At 40.8% G+C, this 20,052-nt stretch overlaps 2 protein-coding genes across 4 annotated transcripts in view; one reads left to right on the top strand and one right to left on the bottom strand.

The window, feature by feature from the left end:
- The first annotated feature begins 2,016 nt into the window (after positions 1–2,016).
- Positions 2,017–8,334, top strand: TTLL2 (tubulin tyrosine ligase like 2). Of its 3 annotated transcripts, none has more exons than XM_054063677.1 (2): positions 2,017–2,846; positions 6,249–8,334. In XM_054063677.1, the coding sequence occupies exon 2, from the start codon at positions 6,257–6,259 to the stop codon at positions 7,919–7,921; it is 1,665 nt and encodes a 554-aa protein (XP_053919652.1). In that variant the 5' UTR covers positions 2,017–2,846; positions 6,249–6,256; the 3' UTR covers positions 7,922–8,334. The 3 variants fall into 3 exon arrangements, with proteins under 3 accessions (XP_053919652.1, XP_053919650.1, XP_053919653.1); XM_054063675.1 differs by having other exon boundaries at positions 2,017–2,850; positions 6,249–8,333; XM_054063678.1 differs by lacking the exon at positions 2,017–2,846 and adding an exon at positions 4,294–4,530.
- Positions 8,335–9,277: 943 nt separating this feature from the next.
- The window catches only part of LOC128851674 (centromere protein J-like), a 36,793-nt gene continuing 26,018 nt past the window's right edge, over positions 9,278–20,052 (bottom strand). The window contains exons 12-20 of the mRNA XM_054062331.1: positions 18,354–18,512; positions 17,472–17,583; positions 16,915–17,021; positions 16,504–16,653; positions 15,688–15,786; positions 13,741–13,881; positions 12,937–13,021; positions 12,451–12,571; positions 9,278–11,677 (exon numbers count right to left, since the gene is read on the bottom strand). Coding sequence (XP_053918306.1) covers positions 11,488–11,677; positions 12,451–12,571; positions 12,937–13,021; positions 13,741–13,881; positions 15,688–15,786; positions 16,504–16,653; positions 16,915–17,021; positions 17,472–17,583; positions 18,354–18,512 — 1,164 coding nt within the window. The 3' untranslated portion in view covers positions 9,278–11,487. The remainder of the gene's footprint in view (positions 11,678–12,450; positions 12,572–12,936; positions 13,022–13,740; positions 13,882–15,687; positions 15,787–16,503; positions 16,654–16,914; positions 17,022–17,471; positions 17,584–18,353; positions 18,513–20,052) is intronic.

The following is a 20,052-nucleotide window of genomic DNA, read 5'->3' as shown; positions in this document are numbered from 1 at the left end:
CATATGGTGTGACAACATGACAGAAATCAATACTATATTTATGAGGAAAGAAAACCCCCTCAAATTGTTAGGACTTTTAAATAATAGTACCATTCATGCTATTTACTATCTCTCTAACATTTCATGTTTCCAAGCATCTAGACTCCCCTCCAAACTTCACCTCTGCTGATTGATGGCTTTTCAAATGATAAGCTTCTTTTCCAGGTCTCCTACCCGTTATGTCCTGCAGAAAAGAAGGTGACAGATAGGCTACCTCACAGACGCACCTTTCTCTTGTGCTTTTGCCCTGTCAGCTCAAAGGCATGCTGTTAATCTCTTTGTTGGAAATAAAAATGGCAAAACTACTGTGCCTGCAGAATCCTGACAGCCTCCCACCTGCCCAGATATTACAGATGGATTTGCTAGGCTGCTGCTGATTCTCAACCTGCCCTACTTCCATCTGAAGCAGAAACTTGATTTCATCTTGATAACAGTGAAACACATCTCCAAATCCTCCCCCAATTTTCTTTTACACAGCAATGTTCAGTGGCAAGTGAAGCAAAGAGGACTTTTGAGATCAACATCAGTGAAAATCCCATGTGAATGTAATCATTCTTTCTTTGTAACAGACCAACACAGAAAATGAGATCTCAATATACGAGATGATACCTAATCTCAGAACAAAAAGATGATCCCTCTTTCAGAAGATATACAACTTGATAAGTTTTTCTCTTTACTCCTGTACTGGGTCTGGCTAGGATGGAGTTATTTTCTTCATAGCAGCCCATATGGTACTGTGTTCTGGGTTTTTGTAACTAAAACACTGTTGATAACACACCAGTGTTCTGGCTGTTGATGAGCAGTGCTTGCACAGCATCCAAGTTTTCTCTTTTTCCCTCTCTGCCCCATCAAGAGCAGATTGCAGGTGCAGAAGAAACTGGGAAGTGATGCCACCAGGACAGCTGAGACAGATCGACCAAATTGATATTCCATAACACACGATGCCATGCTCGGCAGTAAAATCACAGACGAAAGAAGAAGGAAGTGGGGATGCTTCTGGTTTTGGCATTTGTCTTCCCAAGAAACTGCTACTGGCACTGAGGTCATAGAATCATAGAACAGTTAGGGTTGGAAGGGACCTTAAAGATCATTTAGTTAAAATCCCCCCCTGCCACGGGCAGGAACATCCCACTAGATCAGGCTGCCCATCCAACATGGCCTTGAACACTTCCAGGGATGGGGTATCCACAGCGTGCGTCCCTTGGCAACCTCTGCCAGTGCCTCACCACTCTCATGGTGAAGAAACTCCTCCTTATGTCTAGTCCAAATCTGCCCCTCTCCAGTTATACCCATTGCCCCTCATCCTATCACCACAAGCCTTTGTGAACAGCCCCTCTCCAGCTTTCCTGTAGCCCCTTCAGGTACTGGAAGGTCACTATAAGCTCTCCTTGGAGCTTTCTCCAGGCTGAACCCCAACTCTCTCAGCCTGTCCTTGTAGGGAAGGTGCTCCAGCCCTCTGACCATCTTTGTAGCCCTCCTCTGGATCTGTTTCAACAGCTCCATATCCTTTTTATGTTGAGGATTCCAGAACTGGACACAATACTCCAGATGAGGTTTCACAAGAGAGGAGTAGAGGGGCAGAATCACCTCCCTCGACCTTCTGGCCACACTTCTTTTGATGCAGCCCAGGATACAGCTCGCCTTCTGGGCTGAAAGTCCTCCGTCAGAGAAAGTGGCAGAGGAGGGGATAGGAAGGGTAGGAAGAGGGGAGGGAAGGACCCGCCTCCGCTCACCGCCGGGCAGCGCCGGGCACCCCGCCCCGTGGCTGCTGAGCCGAGTTGGGGCGTGCGGGGAGCGGGTCAGCGGCTCCAGCCGGGTGCGGTACGATGAGCAGCCGGGAGGGGGGGCTTTAGCCGGGGCTCCAGCCGCAGTGAGCAGGGCTTTAAATACTACATACTCTTGCTGCTACGAGCGCGATGCGCCACGGTTGCGTGCCTTCGGCAGCGCCCCCGGGATGCCCGCAGGCGCGTCTCCCCCGCTGTTGGAACAGGTCCAGGGGAGGGCTGCAAAGATGATCAGAGGGCTGGAGCACCTCCCATACGAAGACAGGCTGAGAGAGTCGAGGTTGTTCAGCCTGGAGAAAAGAAGGCTCAGAGGAGATCTTGAAGCAACCTTCCAGTACCTGAAGGGGCTACAGGAAAGCTGGAGAGGGACTGTTTACAAAGGCTTGTGGGGATAGGACTAGAGGAAATGGGTATAAACTGGAGAGGAGCAGATTTGGACTAGACATAAGGAGCAATTTCTTCACCATGAGAGTGGTGAGGCACTGGCACAGGTTGCCCAGGGAAGCTGTGGATCCCCCATCCCTGGAGGTGTCCAAGACCAGGCTGGATGGGGCTTCGATCAGGCTGGTCTGATGGGAGGTGTCCCTGCCCATGGCAGGGGGGTTGGATCTGGATGATCTTTAAGGTCCCTTCCAACCCAAACCCTTCTATGATTCTGTGATTTCTGAAATGAATTCCCTAGGTGGGCAGCTGCTGGCCCCGGGTTATGATCTGTGACTGCGAGGGCATAAAGACTATAGGAAAGACTGTCAGTCGATCTGCCGAATTTAATTACGCAGAAACATTCTGCTTTAACTCAGCAAACTCACACTTATAATGCCTGAACGTTAAGGCTTGTGTTTCTTCCCATAGGTATAAAACTGAGCAACTGGAAGCAGGCGCGGCCAGCTCAAAGCCCAGGCTTCCGTGACCTGCCACAGAGTCTGTGGGACTGCATGGCACCCGGAGCTGAGGTGGCAGGTGATGACATCCTGCACTCTTCAGGGGAAGGTCTCTGCTTCTAGGTACCGGTCAGCAGCACTGGTAGGTAAGTGTTAAACTCGAGTGTGGTCAGAGACAAGGAAGAATGTCTGCAAACACATGGGGAACTTTCCAAGTTATTGAGGATTAGGCTGAACATAGAGCCCTCTAGGAATGCAGCTAGGCGCATTTTTACAGAGTAAAGCGAGTGAGATTTGTGTTCGTTCATTTAGACCAATGGCTAATCTAGAGTGCTGTTTCATAATTGTGCTTCAAGAGCTTCTACTTATATGTGATACGACTTCCTTAAAAGCAGATGGGTGTTCATTGTTAGTTAAAATGTTTTATTTTCTTTTCATTTAATTGCAAAGGAATTTGAAGCTGGGCTTGATGAGCCAATTTCCTGTAAAATACCCTCTGAATGCAGGAGGTTTGAAACATGTTCCATTAATACAAGCTGACGTGAACAAACCACAAAAGAAGGCTTCATTGTTCAGACATTGCTAATAGCTTAATTTATGATTACCTAGTGAAGGCTGTGATTCACGTACAACAGTGCCTTTCACTGAACACTGCTAGTAGCAATGTTGAGCAGCGCAGAAAAGACAGAGCTAACTGCAGTCTATAAGTTGCCTCATCTGAATTCTTAGCATGGCTACTTTCAATTACATCATGTTTTTCTCAATTTAATAATCTTTGTCTAAAGATTTGAACCAGTTACTAGAAAATAGTTTAGATTTGTGTAGTTGTTATTTGTTTGGTTTTTTTTTTTTTTTTCCCAGCATGTGACATAGTGGTGTTTAATAAGCAGATAGGAAAAAGAACTCTCAGGAAAGAGAGTGGAAACAAAGATAAACATTTTCTGGGGTCTCCATATTAGATTTGTGTGCAAGCTCAGCAGCAAGGCCCCAGCTTCCTGGGGTTTGAAAGGAAACACTGACTGCAAGAGACACAGCAAGACTACTTTCCCCTTCCTGGTATTTTATTTAAATCATATTACATCATGACCACACTGCAGTACCTATGTATCACATTTCTCTTCTGTTCCCTGTAAATCCCCCTCACGCAAGGAGAGCTCTCACTAAGGACAATTCACCTGCAGTCTGTGCAGGGAGTGAATCTCTGATCTCTAAGGGGATTCAGAGCAATAATCCCAGTGCAGTTTAGATCTTGCTCCCTTCCAACACTAGTTTAAACCTGAGATGGAGGAGTACTACAAGTCTGGCGGTAAAATATAACTAAATACAGTAATGTATGTATTACTATTGGAATACAGAATTATATATTACTTTGGAATGTAGAAAGTCATCATATAGAGCAATACAAATTTTAGCCACAATCTCAGCCCGTTAATGGGCCTGAAGTCCCTTTTCAATTGAAACCTCATTCCTTACGTGCTGGACCAAAGCTCAAGTCAAATCTCTTCATTTTTGGGTAATCATTGCAGGGTAGAAGATGGTCCGGGGCTATTTTTAACTTGCACACTACTGTCCTGTGGTAAAGAAGCCACATACTTCTAAGACCACTGCTCTGCTTCCCAGCCTCCCTGAAACACCACCTGGACCCTTCTGTAGAACCCGCCTCCCATCAAGCCCTTGTTGAGACTCTTCTGGTTTTGCTTTCTGCATTGTAACGTGCTTGTTACAGACTCCACAACACTGCTTGGAGAAGAGCTCTGTGACTGCTTTGTGGTTGCCCCTCAGAGCCCGTTAGCAGCAGCAGAATACATTGGACAGCCAAAACATAGGTTCATTGTACAAGAGAGTGACCAAATTTCAGAGTGGCAAGAGAAACGTGTTTTTTTATCCTGTAGGAATTTTTGAATTGTTTTTCACATTCAAATAAAATAATGAGAATCTTAAACTGTTTTGTGACTTGCAAAACTTTTGAATTATGTTAATCTCCATTTTCATCATAGTAAAGCATTTCATTTCACATTTGAGCTTTTAGATTTAAAACTAAATTAGCATTTTTAAGAAGTCTTTCCAAATCATTATATTCTCAAAAAATTAAAATGAGATCTTCTGACAATTACAAAACAAGGAAATTAAAATGAAATAAATAAAAGCTATCAATTGATTATTTTTATTCTCTGGAATAAAGCTTTCTATTTCAACAAACTGTAATTTTTCCACAAAAAAAGCTTACCTGGCCAACTCAGCTGCACTGAGTACTTCCAGGTGTGTTGCCTTCCCTTGGTTTCCTTAGTTGTTTCGAAGGCAGAGGCTACTCATTCTGGAGTCTAAAGCTCAACCTAAAAAGAAGCAGCAAGGATGTTGCTCTGGTAGTAGTATGTGAAGAAATATTGTCTAGCGTATGTCCTGCCTACTTTGTATTTCTTCTGCTTGCTACTTTCCAAGAGTAGGTGGAGGTTGGTATGTTAATGCTGTGTCAGAACAGTCCTCGGCATAAACACTCTTCTCTCGTCCAAAACAGTCTGCTCCAAACATGTAATCTAATCCTCAGCGAGCAGCTCTGTAGGGTTTCAGGAAATTAAAACTGAGCAAACCTGCAGCACTCTCATATCTGCAGGTCCGTTTGACTTTTTGCCTGCCATGCCACCAGCCAGTAGGACATATGTTTTAGTTTGAGTCTTGCATGTATTGGAACTAGGTGAGGAGAGAAGATCACATGTTAGGAACTGCTTATATGAGAATTGCTGTGCCCAAAAGAATTCAAAATGTGTTTCTAACCCACAAAAATAGATAGGGACCATCATCTACTTCCACTATAGATAGTGGGAAATGGTATTTCATTGAGAATCTACATACATTTCCATGGAACATATTTTATTGAGAGGAAAGTGATGAGACAGTGTGCCCTGCTCTTCAGAAACTGTGGAGGAGTTCACTGGAGGAATAACAGAATATTGTTGGTAAAGTAAATCCTCACGTGCCAGAGAAGGAAAAGAGCATTGGAATCTATATGCACTTTCCTACTGCCTACAGTTGGTTTTGCATTGGTCTTCATAATCTTAACCAAGAGAGTTTGCTCGGAGCAGGACAACATGCTAAGTTAGCAGAATGTCTCAGTAATGTAGCAATGCAAAGTAAGTCTTACTGGGCAAAGTTACAGCCATTAGGCTGAAGGCAGTTGCAAAAACCCAAAAAGTCTTTCTCCGAGCATTTCCCAAGTATTCAAGAATTTCAAAAGTTCTGGGAAAACTTCTGCCGTAGTGAACTACATCAAAGAAAATGTAAATGAAGTGTGGGGACATATAACTCTGCAGCAGTCAGTGCTTTATGCTGCCTTTACAGTTGCCTGGAATCCATTCCATTTTACGTATCTCTCAGGTGAAATGTAGCCTTTGACTTCTCAGTTGTGGACCATAGAAATGGGGGAAACGTGCTTTGAGAATATATTGTGAGTGACAGGCATTAAGAAAGCCGTGAAGGTGATGACTGATAGCACAATCTGTAGCATTACTTTCATTGTTTCCTTCCTGGTGATTCTGTTTTCTTTCAGCTAGTAAGATGGAAGTGTTGGCAGATGACTATGATGAAAGAGATATCTTGAGGCCGTTGGTGTTCCGTCTCCATGAGAATGTCCCTGCAATAGTCCGTGAGGTTTTACTGGAACGTGGCTGGACAGAATTTGACAAAAAGGAGCAAGATGATGCAGACTGGAACCTGTACTGGCAGAATTCACCTTTCCACATGGCAGACCACCACAGCATTAAACCATGGCAAAGACTGAACCACTACCCAGAAGCTGTCTGGATCACCAGAAAAGACTACTTGGCAAGGTATCTGAAACGTATGAAAGCAGCATATGGATCAGCTCTGTATGAGTTTAGTCCAGTAGCATTCATCATGCCCAATGACTACATCAAATTTCTAGCAGCATATAGCAAGGAAAGACAGTCAGTAGGCAGAAGACCAAGCTACTGGATTTGCAAGCCAGTGGACCTCTCCCGTGGAAGGGGCATAGTCATTTTCCAAGATATTAAAGACTTAGTATATGACTGTAGAGTCATTGTGCAGAAGTACATTAGCAACCCCTTGCTCATTTCAGGGTATAAAATGGACCTGCGCCTCTATGTGTGTGTCACCAGTTTTTGCCCCCTCACCATTTATACTTATGAAGAAGGACTGGTGAGGTTTGCTACGGAAAAGTTTGACCTCAGTTCTCTGGACAATGTCTATGCCCACCTAACAAACACCAGCATCAACAAATATGGAGCTTCATATAAAAAATATAAAGAAGGGATTGGCTGTGGCTGCAAATGGACATTCAGCAAATTTCGTTCTTACCTTCGAATATTAGGGATTGATGACATGCTTCTCTGGCAGAAGATCAATAACATAGTGATTCTCACCCTTCTTGCTGTAACCCCTTTACCAGTGGCTTCCAATTGCTTTGAGCTCTTTGGCTTTGACATCCTGATTGACAGCAAATTCAAGCCGTGGCTTTTAGAAGTCAACTACAATCCAGCCTTGTGTTTAGACTGTTCCATTGATGACACTGTGAAAAGAAAACTTCTTCATGATATTATTGAACTGCTGAACTACAAGCAGATTGACACTTTCAGGCAAAAACAAGTGGCCAGGATAAAGGCTGGCGGAAGGCGGGTGCTCTGGAGCACAGCTGATGAGAATGCCAGCAAAGGGACTCCTGGCTTACTCACTTGGAAGAAAGTGGCTAAACGTCCTTCTGCTTCTTCAGTACAACCTGCCCTTCAGGCTGCAAGAGGATCAATTCGTAAGGTGGCTACCCTGACCAAGAAAACTGCCAGTGCACATCCAAGAAAAACACTGAATTCCCAGCTTAGGGAAAGGATGAATATGCCAAAAATACCTTCACAAGCAAAAGCTGAAGCTAAGAATAAACAACTTCCAGGAGCCAGGCATTCTCCACACAAGTCTGCCCAATTAATCCACTGGTTACCTACACCTGATTTCTGCAACTGTGAGTTGACCACACATCCTTATTTCCTCTCTGATAAAGACCAGAGGCCTATCCCCCGCGTAGGAGGTTTGGTCCTTATTTTTCCTTTCAGTGAAACTGCATTTCAAGCTTCCAGGGATGGGACAGACATAAAGACCATCATAAAGGAAATGAACAAACTAGTGAGCAAGCAGTTACGATCAAAACAGCAGAATCCAAAGAAAATGGTGGGCTGTTTAACCTCTGTGTAACTTCACGATGTTCAGTTATATAGGCATATCATAAATGACAACCTTAGGTGAAAAGAGGTAGCTGTGCACTGAAATTGTATTGGTAAGAGAGATATCTCAAACAACACAAGATTTAAAAAAATTTAATTTAGTAATTATCATGAGATTATATTTTAACTTTAAAGTACTAATTTTTTAAGTAATTCCTGCAATGTTAAAGTAATCCCAGAATAAAAATGGAGAACTGAGTTTCTCAAAACATCCTCAGAAATTCCAGTCTTTTTAAATTATTTTTCTCAGTGATCTTTGCTGCTTTTCTTTTTCTAACTGAAGGGGCTTTAAAAAAATCAGTCACTTTACACCAGGGAGCATTCAACGTGCAGTCAGTTTACAAAGGTGAAGGTAATATGAATGACACAAAATTATCATGTTTTTGAAGAATCCAGTGAACTTCCCAACATTCATTTCCAGAAATTACTTTTGTATTTTATGAAACAACATGAAATAACTTTTATTTTATGACCTGTAGAATTCTGTAGAAGTTCTTAGGGAAAGAAATTTTATATATATATATACTGCTACATTGCTTTGTTTCAGATAAATTCTTAATAAAGAAATAATTAGGCTTCTCAAGGTTAACAGAGAAACATGTTATCAGAGAGCAGAATATAAACTGCAAATATCACATTCAGAAGACTGGATCAAACTTTCTCTTGCAGACTCTGTGTTAGCCATCTAATGGGTACAGTGGTTGGGTGGCTTTGTTTTGTTTGCAATAAGATTTTGGTGCTAAGTTGTGCATGGAAAAATACTGTCCTTCCCTTCTGCATCTTTGCTGCCCCAAGCTCTTTGAGTGGAAGTGACCGTTCAGAAGTCACAGCATATTCTAAATTTGTATCAAAATTGAGGCCAAATACTGACTGTAGCATGCTTCCACTAATGCCAGAAAACCTGTGGAAGGTGAGAAGTAGGGTTTCTGAACTGCGTTCCATCTCCCCAAAGAATTCATGAAAATTTGTTCCCTATAAACCCTCTAGGACAAAAAACATCGTAAAGTAGGTATGTTTATTGCTACAGTTTAAGTACATATGCAGTCACACTTACTTTGGATCATTTGTGTTCCTGCAGCAGTGAACTGTAGCTGGTAGAGACATTACTACATCTGGTTAACTCATGCAAGTGGAAGGTGGAGGAGGCAGAGTGTGAGTATAAGCCTGTGAAAAATAATGTGGCCTGTAACTGGTCTGTGAAGGACTCCCAGTTATAATACACCTGACAGAGCTTCTCATTTATATAGCTGTTTTTCTCTCTCCTCCTTTTCAAACCAAAGTTGCGCCCCTCATCTCAATAATGCCTTTGCTGTTATACTATAAAATATCACTGGAAAAACATATTCTGGTAAAAAAAGTGGCCAGGCACGAGTTGGTGAAAGTACTGAGAAATCCTTAGTAGCCTCAAACTTTCATTTCACCAATGCAGTTTTTCTGTTGATCTGCTGGAAGGTAGAACCAGGCCCATACTTTTGTACAGTTACAACTTCCCTGTAAGTGGGAGCTAACGAGATGGAAGCGTGCATCAGCAAGGGGAATGCACACATCAGCAAGGTGTTTGCACGCACTTCATTCAAACAATTTTAGAGACTGACCTGCGCATGTCCCCCAGTTGGCCCTGTGCAGGAGAGCACGCCTAATTATTCCAGAACTGGAATGCTTCCTGCAAGTACACATGAGAGTGCTTAATGAAGTAAGAAGCAAGCAGCATACAAACAAAATTGTTCCTGGTTTAATTTACAATTACAGGAAATTATTGAATCACAGGTTATTGAATGGCAAATGCTGATTTAAGGCTAAAAGTGGAAAAAAAGCCTGTTTTCTGTATTACTATGGAAACAAAGAAAATGTCAACTATTAACTGGAGAACAGGAACCTTTTTTTTATAATGGAATTCCTGGGAATAAAAACAGTGGTCCTTTAGAAAACATTAGTATCAAATCTAGTTTCCCAACCAAACTGAAAACATTAATCATGTTCACTTTTTCTATGACGCTTAATTGAGAAAAAAACAATGTAGATTTGTTTTGACAGCACCGAGCTGAAATTCTTAGTGAAACACATGAAAAATAATGATCTCTTAGATTTCTTTTAATTAGGATTTCCGTTTACCAAACACATAAAATATATTAAATATTTCAGTAGCGAAAAACACAAGTTTATAAATTATTCCTTTGTTAAATGGGAGTAAAGGAAAAACAATGCAATTTTATTATCACACCAGCTGACATCAAACTGCATGGTATTTCAGAGCATCATAAATAAATTCATAAACTGCAGCATGTGAGTGATCAATATTAGCGACACTTCTTTCTCTATTCAATCCATTTCTTCCAAAGATGCTCTGTAATTTGAATGGTAATTTGTCGACAGTCTGACCCACTAAAAACAGAAGAGAAGAAAGAGTAATTCCATAATCTTGTGATTATTTTGCACTTAGGTGGGAGAAACGGCTAAAGCAGCATGCTATGAAACTGGGTTTGTGGCTACAGGAATTTGAAGGGCATGAGGAGATAATTGGTCAGTGGGCAGGTAATGAGCTGAGCTCTACAGGGGAAATGCTTCAGTGCTTTGGAAAAGTTCAAGACAGATGACAGACAGACAGCCTACAGGGAAGGCAGTTGAAAGCAGTGTCTAATAAATGATTAATCCTCCTAGTTATCAAGTGCAATCCAAAGAGCCTTAAAGCTGAAGAGGTTCACTGACCAGAAATACTTTTCCACTGTAAAGAATAAAGACAGTAGTGGGAGAGGTTATTTGAAAAACAAAGCAACACAGAGGAGGGCTGAATAAAGACCACTGGAGGAGAAACAAAAGACTTTTTCATCCAGAATAGTGATCAAAATGGAATAAACATTACATTATTTATTCACATGCGTGAGACAGTTTCTTATGTTATGATCATATAATTATTGAATAATTTACATTGGAAGAGACACCTGGAGGTGTGACTGTCCACTGGACTCCTGCTTAGGTTTTGGTTTAACATACAGCTCATGGTAAGGCCTGATGCATGCTTGAATCTTCTTATTCAGAGAACCTAATGAAACTGAAAACATGAATCGCTTCCACATTTTTCATGATGGCTAACTGACAAAAAAAAAAACCCCATTGCTGTAGATTTATTCATCACCATCAGGCAGCACTGAACTGAAATTCAAAAAGCTTTGTAGATTTGCAGTTCTTATGCCATGCTTCTTAGTTGTAGTCACTTCTGTAATTAACTAGCAGAAAAACAAGGGAAAGTGTGATCAGTATCATGAAACAAACACTTTAATGAGAAGTACTATGCGCATTTATTTTAATATTACATACACAAAGAGGGCATGACTGCCTTTCCTTCAAGTCTTGTTCAAGAGACACTTAATTCAGGTAAGGTTATTCCAAACTGAGCACTGATCACCAAACCAAGGTAAATGTAAGCCCTACAGATCCATCCATTCATTTTCACAAGCCTTAGATCTTCCTGACAGTTCTGACATGCTGGGAAAACGAGTTGAGATACTTATGCACAGTGCAGCCCTTTGAGAGGAAGAATCATTTCTTGTCTAGGATGATATTACCCTCCTCATCTTTGATTCGAACTCGTCCATTGGGGTACTTGGTTTCTTGTCTGCCGTTGCAGTATACAGTTTTTACAGTGCCATCTGAGTACTCCCTTCTCTTGAACTGTGCAGTGTGAACCTCCTTTTGGCCATTACTGAACACCACTATTTTATCTCCATTCCTGAAAGAAATAGCACTGAATGAAGTGATAAGAAGGCATTATCTGTTATTAACCTGTCTCACTGAGCTGTCTAATGTGACACAATGGAAGCGTGTCACTTGATGTTTTTAATGTCAAGGTTCTAATTCACCTCAGAATTTACATGGGATAGCATCAGATATCTGATCTCACAGTAAGATTTCAATACAAAAGTACTTCAGTACATAGTATAATACCTAATGGATGTGGAATCTCCGTTTTACATAGCTTCTTCATGCAGGAATCTCAAGGCATTTTGCAAGCAGATCTATTTTACAACAGGATCCTCCCTAAGCCCAGAGGAGCCATATGTGAGAAAGTCCTGTTGCTATTTTTCCTCATTTTATGTGGAGGAATAGATAGATAATACATGAAATGCCTTGCCTAAGATCAGAAAGGAAGCCAAAAAGCTAGGAACAGAACTTAGGACTTCTCATTCTGAGTCCTTTAGTACCCACATTGTTAACAGAGACAACTGGTGATCTCCCAGCAACTCTGGCCAGTGTAAAGTTATATGGAACTAAATGAGGAATATTTCACAGTCACTGTGCCAGTGATAAAAAGTCATCTGTCATCCAAGCTGGAAGTAAACAGTTTTCAGTGTCTCATTGTAGCAAAATCCTTGTTATCTAGAAAATACTTTCTTCTTTCATCTGGAGCTTTCCCAGCCATGCAGAATCCAACCACAGCTTTAAATGTCAGTATCATTGTACTTGTGCCCAGTGCCTGGTTCCTGTCATTAACGCAAGACTTACTTTTCTACTTTTACTACTGTACCATCTGGGAAAAAAGTTTCCTTGAATCCATCACTATAGAGGCGTTTCACTGTCTGATCTGGGAACACAATTTCTTGTGTGCCGTCAGGATAATGTCTTTCTGTGGAACAAAAGACATAAGAAGTCTGTCTCATATTCTTTCATGTTGCCTTACACAGAGCTAGATCAGATTTTTTTGGGACATTCTAGTAAGGATGGAAATGATATCCAGCATACTGCGTAAGAAATAAAATAATCAAATAATCAGATAAACAAAATTAGAAGAGATGAATTTACACCTCATTATTGTCATTGCTTTGTAGGAGAAAGTGAAACGGTAAAGTGTTGGAATATACTGGGAGTCAAATACAAAGACAATGCAAACTGAGAAGAAAAAGCACAATATGCTGGGTCAGAATTAGATGACACTTTCATAATAGGAACATTCCTGCACATATTAGTTCACATTTATGAGCACTTGCATACCTATCTGACTATTAGGGAACTGCAGTACCTCCAGGCCATCTGGATAAGCAGTGTGGGTTGTCTGTGCATCTGCATAATAATAAATCTGGAAGGAGAGTGAAGCACTTGCAACATATTCACAGTATTTGCATAAGCAGATTCAACCATAGCAACGTGCTTAACAATAAGACAACTTAATAAAAGTCATTTCAAGGTGTCTGTGTCTGTATTTCTGCATCTGCCATCCATAAAATGGGTATGTTTGCCTTTCTGTCCTTTCCTCTCATTCACTACTCTCCTCACGGCTGTGTATAAGTGTTGCTACTTTCATCTCTGTAGCAAACAAGAGAACAGTGCACGCATGAAAGTCAGCTTCCCACCTCTTTGCTTTGTCTCCCATCCATGCACTATTAATTTTAAATAGTTGCACTGCTGCCAAGGCCTCACTCATTTCCACTCTAGCTCACATTATTATTAACTATTTATATCTCTATAATGCCAAGAGGGAAGAATCCCATGTGCTCCCTACCCTTCAAATATATAAAAAATAGTCCTTGCTTCAGATGGCTGCCCATGCCCTTTGCCTTCTTTCAGTCTCCTTTAATCTGCTTGCCCAACTACCCACTTGTTCCTTTGACTGCAAACCTTCCTCTCTTTACACTCTCTTCCTTGTAGATGAAGCAGTCTCACTTCTCATAATTGTTAAACCAACACCCTTCTTCATCAATTTTTCCCAGAACTGATAGATCAAAATAAGTGATAGGACCTTTTTGGAAAATTGCTTAATCATTTGATTTTCCATAAAGGAAAAAAAATGTTACACACCACTCTCTGATCTGGCATGATCTTCTTTACATCTCCATTGAAAAAACTAATCGTTGCCATCCTTTTATCAGCACTGATCTCTTTTTTAGTACCGTTGCGGAAAGTGATGATTCGACGTCCATCTCTAAGCACCTCTTCTACCTTCAAACACATAGAGCATCAAATGTAAATGTAAGTGAAGTTAAAGGAAATTAGTAACATTGTACTGCCTTCCAATTAAATTGGAGCTTGAAGTAAGACATGCTATGCCTTTGTCTTTCAAAAGCTATGTCTGCAGCATAGGCATATTTTTTTACCTAATTTATGTGTAAAAGGGTATACCTCCCAATCAAAAAAAAAAAAAGGAATAAATACACTTGTGGGAAGAGGAGTGCATTATTTCCACAAATAGTCATTGTAATGATTACTGAGGGCAAGGTTTTAGCTTTTTAGAAATTATTTTATTTAAAAATGTAATGAAAAGATGTTCTTATATTTACTTATGACAAAAGGCATTGCTACAAGAAGTTCTATGTAGCTTAAATGAGAGTTAATATCTCTTTATAAAGGCATCAGTCCCCATTTTGACATTCCTCTTTAGTTGCACAAGAAATTCCAGCCCACCACTCAATTTTATGAATAAAATCCAGTGGTAAGAATATCAGAGTGAACTTTTTTTCACAATTATTTTCCTTTTCAGGATTAAAACAAAAGAAATTGTATTTTCTGTTTCCACAAGAGGGAATTGTGGTTGGTAGAATCTTTCACAGAGCTTATCTCATCATTAACCATAAAATGATTGGTATCTCAAGCCACTATTGCCTGAACAACTGTTATATTGCAAAATCCATTTTTATGACTGCTCACTGGAAGGCATCATTAATCAATGCCTCTATTGGCGGTGTGAGAAGAAAAGCCCAGAACTAAATAGACAGTGAAACTGAATTACTGTCCTAACTTTATGTAGCCAAAAACATTATCCAGAATTGACAACTGTAATTTGACATAGATTACCCTCAGTCAATATCAAGGGAATGTTTTACCAGGATATGCCTGCTTGGAGCAGTATAATTGAAGAGACATCTGGGACTGAGTTCAGATCTGGCCTAGATGAGCAGTGACAGTGTTGTAAAGAGCACTTATCTGTCAGCAGGGAAACTAGCACCAGCTCTCTTGGTCACCTTGCTGACAACCTTTCCCTACAGCAATGCACCAATTCCCAATACACAGACTCATCTGCAGAATCAGCCTTTCAATATTATCCCTGAGATGCTGTGCAGGAAAGGTGACCTGGAAACTACTCAGGATCAAAATATCCAGTGGCAAGGAGTGCAGTGACTCAATGGGAATCAAGCAAGAATTACCCACTCATCACTTCCTGGAAGACAAGGATTTCCAGAAAAAGGGGCAAAACTAGCTGCCACACTGAGCTATAGGTCTGACAATAAGAGGCAGCTGGAAGCAATCCTGAGATGCAGCTGGGGATTTTGATGGGTGGCTTGAGCAAACTGGAGTGGCTGCAACAAGCACACATCCACTGACACTACTCTTGGTGTAGCCAGCTGGGTACAAGGAGAGATTTCTACCTCGCTGTCGTTAGATTCAGTTCCCGGGAAAGAAGAGAATGGCTTTTAATCTTATGCTACAAAACACCATCACTACTCCACTAGAACATTTGCATTTCTAATGGTAAGTATATCATTTTTCCCAGCCCACAAATGAAGTAGCTGAAACAAAAAGAAGGTGGTGAAAGTCATAGAGCAAATTAATGTCAAAGATTTCCAGCCCATCACCTATACTTATTTCCTGCCATTCATGGTGAGAACTTTACGCTTCAACTCTGCTTTAAGGAACAGACACTTAATTGGAGACATAATTGTCTCTGGCTACTTGAAACAGTAGTTCCCATCTATACTGCAGTCCAATTGGTGATCTCTTCAAGTAGTTTTGCATCCTATTTTATCTCACCTTTCCATCACGATACTCTATTTTTTCCTGCACCTCTTCCTCACTTTTTCTTCTCTCTTGATGTAATGCTGGTCTTCTAGATAATATTGATTTTGGAGGCTATATTGTGAAAACATCACAGTCAATGTTCTATAAACAGAATGGATTTTTAACATTGTCATTACATTTAATCAACTGATATTGCTTTGCATTGTAATGAATTCTGATCTTTTAGTCATAATTAGAAATGTCACACATTAACTCAAATTGACTTCAGTTTGCAAAGTGAAAGGTAGCATAGATACTAAGTCCAAAAATTAGGGTACACAAGTGCATTCTGGTGAAACTACACTACAAGAAACTCTGAGAATAAACGCAAACAGAACAGAACTATCTATCAATACTGGGTTTCTGATTTGCACAAAAAGGTACTTGTATTAGCCAGATCCACTCTTCCAAAACAAATTACATGGTTGTTAGCTGAGGTAGTGCTAACAATGTAACTGCAGGCTATTCAGGATGTTACACATCCAATTTACCATTAGGAGTAGCGTTCTGTGCACTGTCCCATATGCTGTGCACAGCATAAAGGAGCCTTAAGCTAATTGACATCTGGCAGTTACTAACTAATGTTAATTACAGTTTGAATATGTGTAAAAAGCTATAAACACAGTGCTTGAAGCTGTCAGATCTGGTCTTAAAGCTTAATATCTGTTGTATAGCATAGGAAATAGAAATGGAATATTTTCATTTTCTTGGAGTATGTTATTTGAGTTCACAAATGGAAAGAAGGAAGTTGCTGGTCGTGTAAAAGCCAGAGCCATAAGTTGCTCAAACCTTTGCTTCAGCATCCAGAAAAGCAGAACTCTCTGTAGGTACTTTGTTTTTGTATGTAGTCATGTCACTTCTGCGTGTGGTCACAAAAGCCACTTTATTCTTAGGATTTGGTGATTTTTCTACCTTTTCAATATTAAGAATCTCTTCTTCCTTAGGCAAAATGAAAATGTTAACTAGCAACATCAATCTAATAATGTCCAACAGCTGTGCAGGCATATCTTGATAAAGAAATCTACTATATTATTTGTAGTTCACTGCAATATAGTTTTAAGGAATGTACTTATCATTAGTACGGGCAAGAAAATAAAACCGGGAAAGCATTGTGCCCAGTTATATGGGAGTTAGCATGCTATATATGAAAACTAAGATGATGGACTCTGAATTCATTTATAGGGTTACATGGTAAAATACCTCTGTTTCTTCATTGCTACTGCAGAGTTCAAAGCTACAGGTGCTTTTGCTGTGGTTATGTGTGAGGGGCATGCGTTCTGAGCTGTCCGAAATGGGCAAAGATCTGCCTATGAGAAAAAAGCAAAGTATAAGGGGTCATTGAAAGCTTATGAAAATTGCTGAATCACATGTTTCTATACATATCTCAGAAGGCTCTTTAAAGATGCTAGCTCTCAAATTCCTGTAACACATTGCTTTTAATACTGATAATGTTTGCTAACAGCTTCCCCATCCCCCCAAAGGAGCTTTGTCCTGGGCCAAAGAGAAGCGCAGACCATATCTATTCTCTGCCTTCTGGGCTTCTAGGACAACAAATTCAATGACAACAAACTCAAATTGCAGGCTGCAACACCATCTGTTCTCGCTTTCTTGTAAAATATAAATTTTACATTCTTTCTAAGAATCATAGGAGACTTTTAGTGACAACATATTACCTGTGAGCCAAGAGCTGGGGACCAGTGTTTTCCAAGTCATTTGCAGACCACTCTAAGCAGACAGAAAGTTCCCACAAATCTTACCTTTTACATGGGTAGGTGAGTTAGATTCCTTAAAATGGCTCACACAGAGGACAGCTCCAGGTGATTTGCTATCATCTGTTCTTCTCTGAATAGGAGAGGGCTGGTGTACAAGCTGAAGAAAAATGGAAAGTCCCTGGCATATATTCGTGCCTCACTGTAAGGTGGGAGTTATCAGTGTCATGGATGGAATGCACTTCCCCTTCCTACGAATTTAGCTGCCTGTGCACGCAACCAGCTTGCTGGTGTGTTATAAGTGCCTAATCTTGGTTCAGACTGTTGTAAGGAAGGTGAAATGGGTGAAAGAGATGGATGACACCTGAGATGAAGACCCCTCTCCTTTTCGTGGGAGCTGTATTTCAGCTGTGGCTCTTATACTTGGTCCTTGTTGGGCTGTATCACGGCAATACCTGTGCCTGGCCATGGACCTCACTGAGCCAAACCCCAGCCATGACCCATGGGCTGACTTCCTGGTGTGACCCCAGACTCGCCTCATCACTGTGGGCTGTGAGAATTTGGATCCTGCCCTGACCCTGACTGTTGTCCCTTGCTGGGGCAGTGTGATAGGCCCTGCCCTGCCAGATGCTCTGGAGACCCTCCCATTGTCCTAGCCCCTCATTGACAGGGAGTCCCTGGCCCATTTGATACACCAGTGTTTGATGCATGTGATCACCTCTGAACTTCTTCCGAGGGCAGCAGTGTAGGTTTCAAAGCGTTCACACATTATCTGGCCTGCAGATGCAGATAATTTCTGGCAAAACCCTGCAGTACCAGATAAAGAAGACCAAGCAGCATCTATGTGGGGGTCATGACCCCAGTCCAGCTTCTGAACAATAGTGTGAAAAGAAAATGAAGGCAGTATAAATGGACTTTGCTACTGCTTACTTTTTCTGGTTCAAAAGGTGTCAGTCTTCCCTGGCGAGGTGTTCTCCTGCCAGTCAGTGTTGTGCTTCTGCCAAGGGAGCAGTTGGATGGTTTCTTTTCTTGATGTTCTTTTGTCACTGATCTCAAAGGATCAGCCTTTTGCACAGAGCTTTTAATTGCCTAAAAGTTTTGAATACATTCATATTAAATTGATATAAGCATCTTCAAATTGCATTAAAAATCATTTTTACTTGCCAGATGTCCACCCTTTTTACATTTTGCCTTCATACCTCTCCATCGATCAATGCTGACATAAGCTTTGTAGGACTTTATTACAGATGTGAGCTACAGAACGGAAATGAGATGTGAGCAGTTTCAAACAAACTATAGCAGATAGTTTAGACAGGAAAGATCACAGCTGCTAAAAAGCACTTCCCTATTTTTCCTTGGAGATCTTGTATCAGAGTACAGAGGAAACAGATTATATTCATGCATGACCACCATGAGAGACTGGGATATACACAATGACTGCAGCTGCAAAGAAAACATTACATTGGTATGACAGGAAGACTGAAGTTGCCCTCTTGCCTAGTCAAAACTTTGAAGGTACTGAATCTAATGTAAAAATACTTGGCAGCATGAGACAAAGACGTGGTCTCAATGCCCACATCGCTGAAGTTGTCCCAGAAATGGCAAGGGATGATGTCTGAATCTGTCAGAACTGACAGAAGAAGAATCTCTAATGCATTGATATGGTGAATGAGTAAGAGTGAGCATACAATGGTCAGAAACAAAGAAACATTCAAAAATCCCATGGAAATGTACCAGGTACTCCAATTTTTAAATGTCTCTCACACTGGAGAGTGGCTGCTTGGGAAGGTGAGTGTATGCTGTCCATGGAAAGAATAGTTTTGCCATCAGCTTCATTTGCCCCAGTCCATGAGCTATTGCTCAAGGGACATGGGACTAGCAAAGCATAAACTAGAGGAGACTGAACAATTCCTTCTCTGACAACAGTCACTGTGGCTGTTTTTTGACAGCTGAAAAATTTTCTCCATTTGATCAATGAAATTTAGAATATCTGTTGTTGTAGTAATCTATATTAATAAATGAAATTACAATTTATTGGATGCACTTACAAGTAAGGAGACAAGAAATAAACCCTATTGTAACACCAGAAAGCTGTAGAGTTTTAAAAGGCTAAATATTTTCCTCCAGGTGTAAAACTGTTTTGAGCAGGAGATAGGCAGTTGATGAGCTCTTTCAGACAGGGACACTAAAAAGTATAGAAACCAATAGTATTTATTTTTAAAGGCATATGATTTCTATTTTACATTTGGAGAAGTTTTCTGCAGGCAGATTTTGTGTATATGTCCAAGTTCTTTAAATTTAGTCATGATTTCAAAGACAAGTGAGCAGGCAAAATGTCAAAATATGCCTGGGACTTTAGCTCAAGACAAGTGATATTGTACTAAAGGCCTTTAAAGCTATTTTTGGTGAAGAAATATTGTCTCAAAAGTTGCAGACTGATAGAAGGAAAGAGCTCCTAAGCCCTCATTTTATTACTAAAGATCTCAAGACTGAAACTACCAAGTGATTTAAGAGAACTTGAAAAGCCATTGGTACAGTTTCACAGCAGCTCAAAGCAACGTCAGCCCAGATTTCTGAAGTCCCACTCCTCTTCCTCTGTCTCCAGCCACATGTTTTCCACCCCTGTTTT

The sequence above is a fragment of the Cuculus canorus genome, chromosome 3 (genome assembly GCF_017976375.1).
Source record: "Cuculus canorus isolate bCucCan1 chromosome 3, bCucCan1.pri, whole genome shotgun sequence".
Lineage (NCBI taxonomy): Eukaryota > Metazoa > Chordata > Aves > Cuculiformes > Cuculidae > Cuculus > Cuculus canorus.
Note: the sequence above shows the minus strand (reverse complement) of the source record. Positions and strands in the feature narration are given on the sequence as shown.

Bases quoted from the DNA above. Each gene is read 5' to 3' on its own strand.
- TTLL2 (XM_054063675.1), top strand. From the start codon at position 2,787: ATGACATCCTGCACTCTTCAGGGGAAGGTCTCTGCTTCTAGGTACCGG. The intron at 2,851-6,248 runs GTAAGTGTTAAA...GTTTTCTTTCAG, and splicing joins CCGGTCAGCAGCACTGGTAG to CTAGTAAGATGGAAGTGTTG.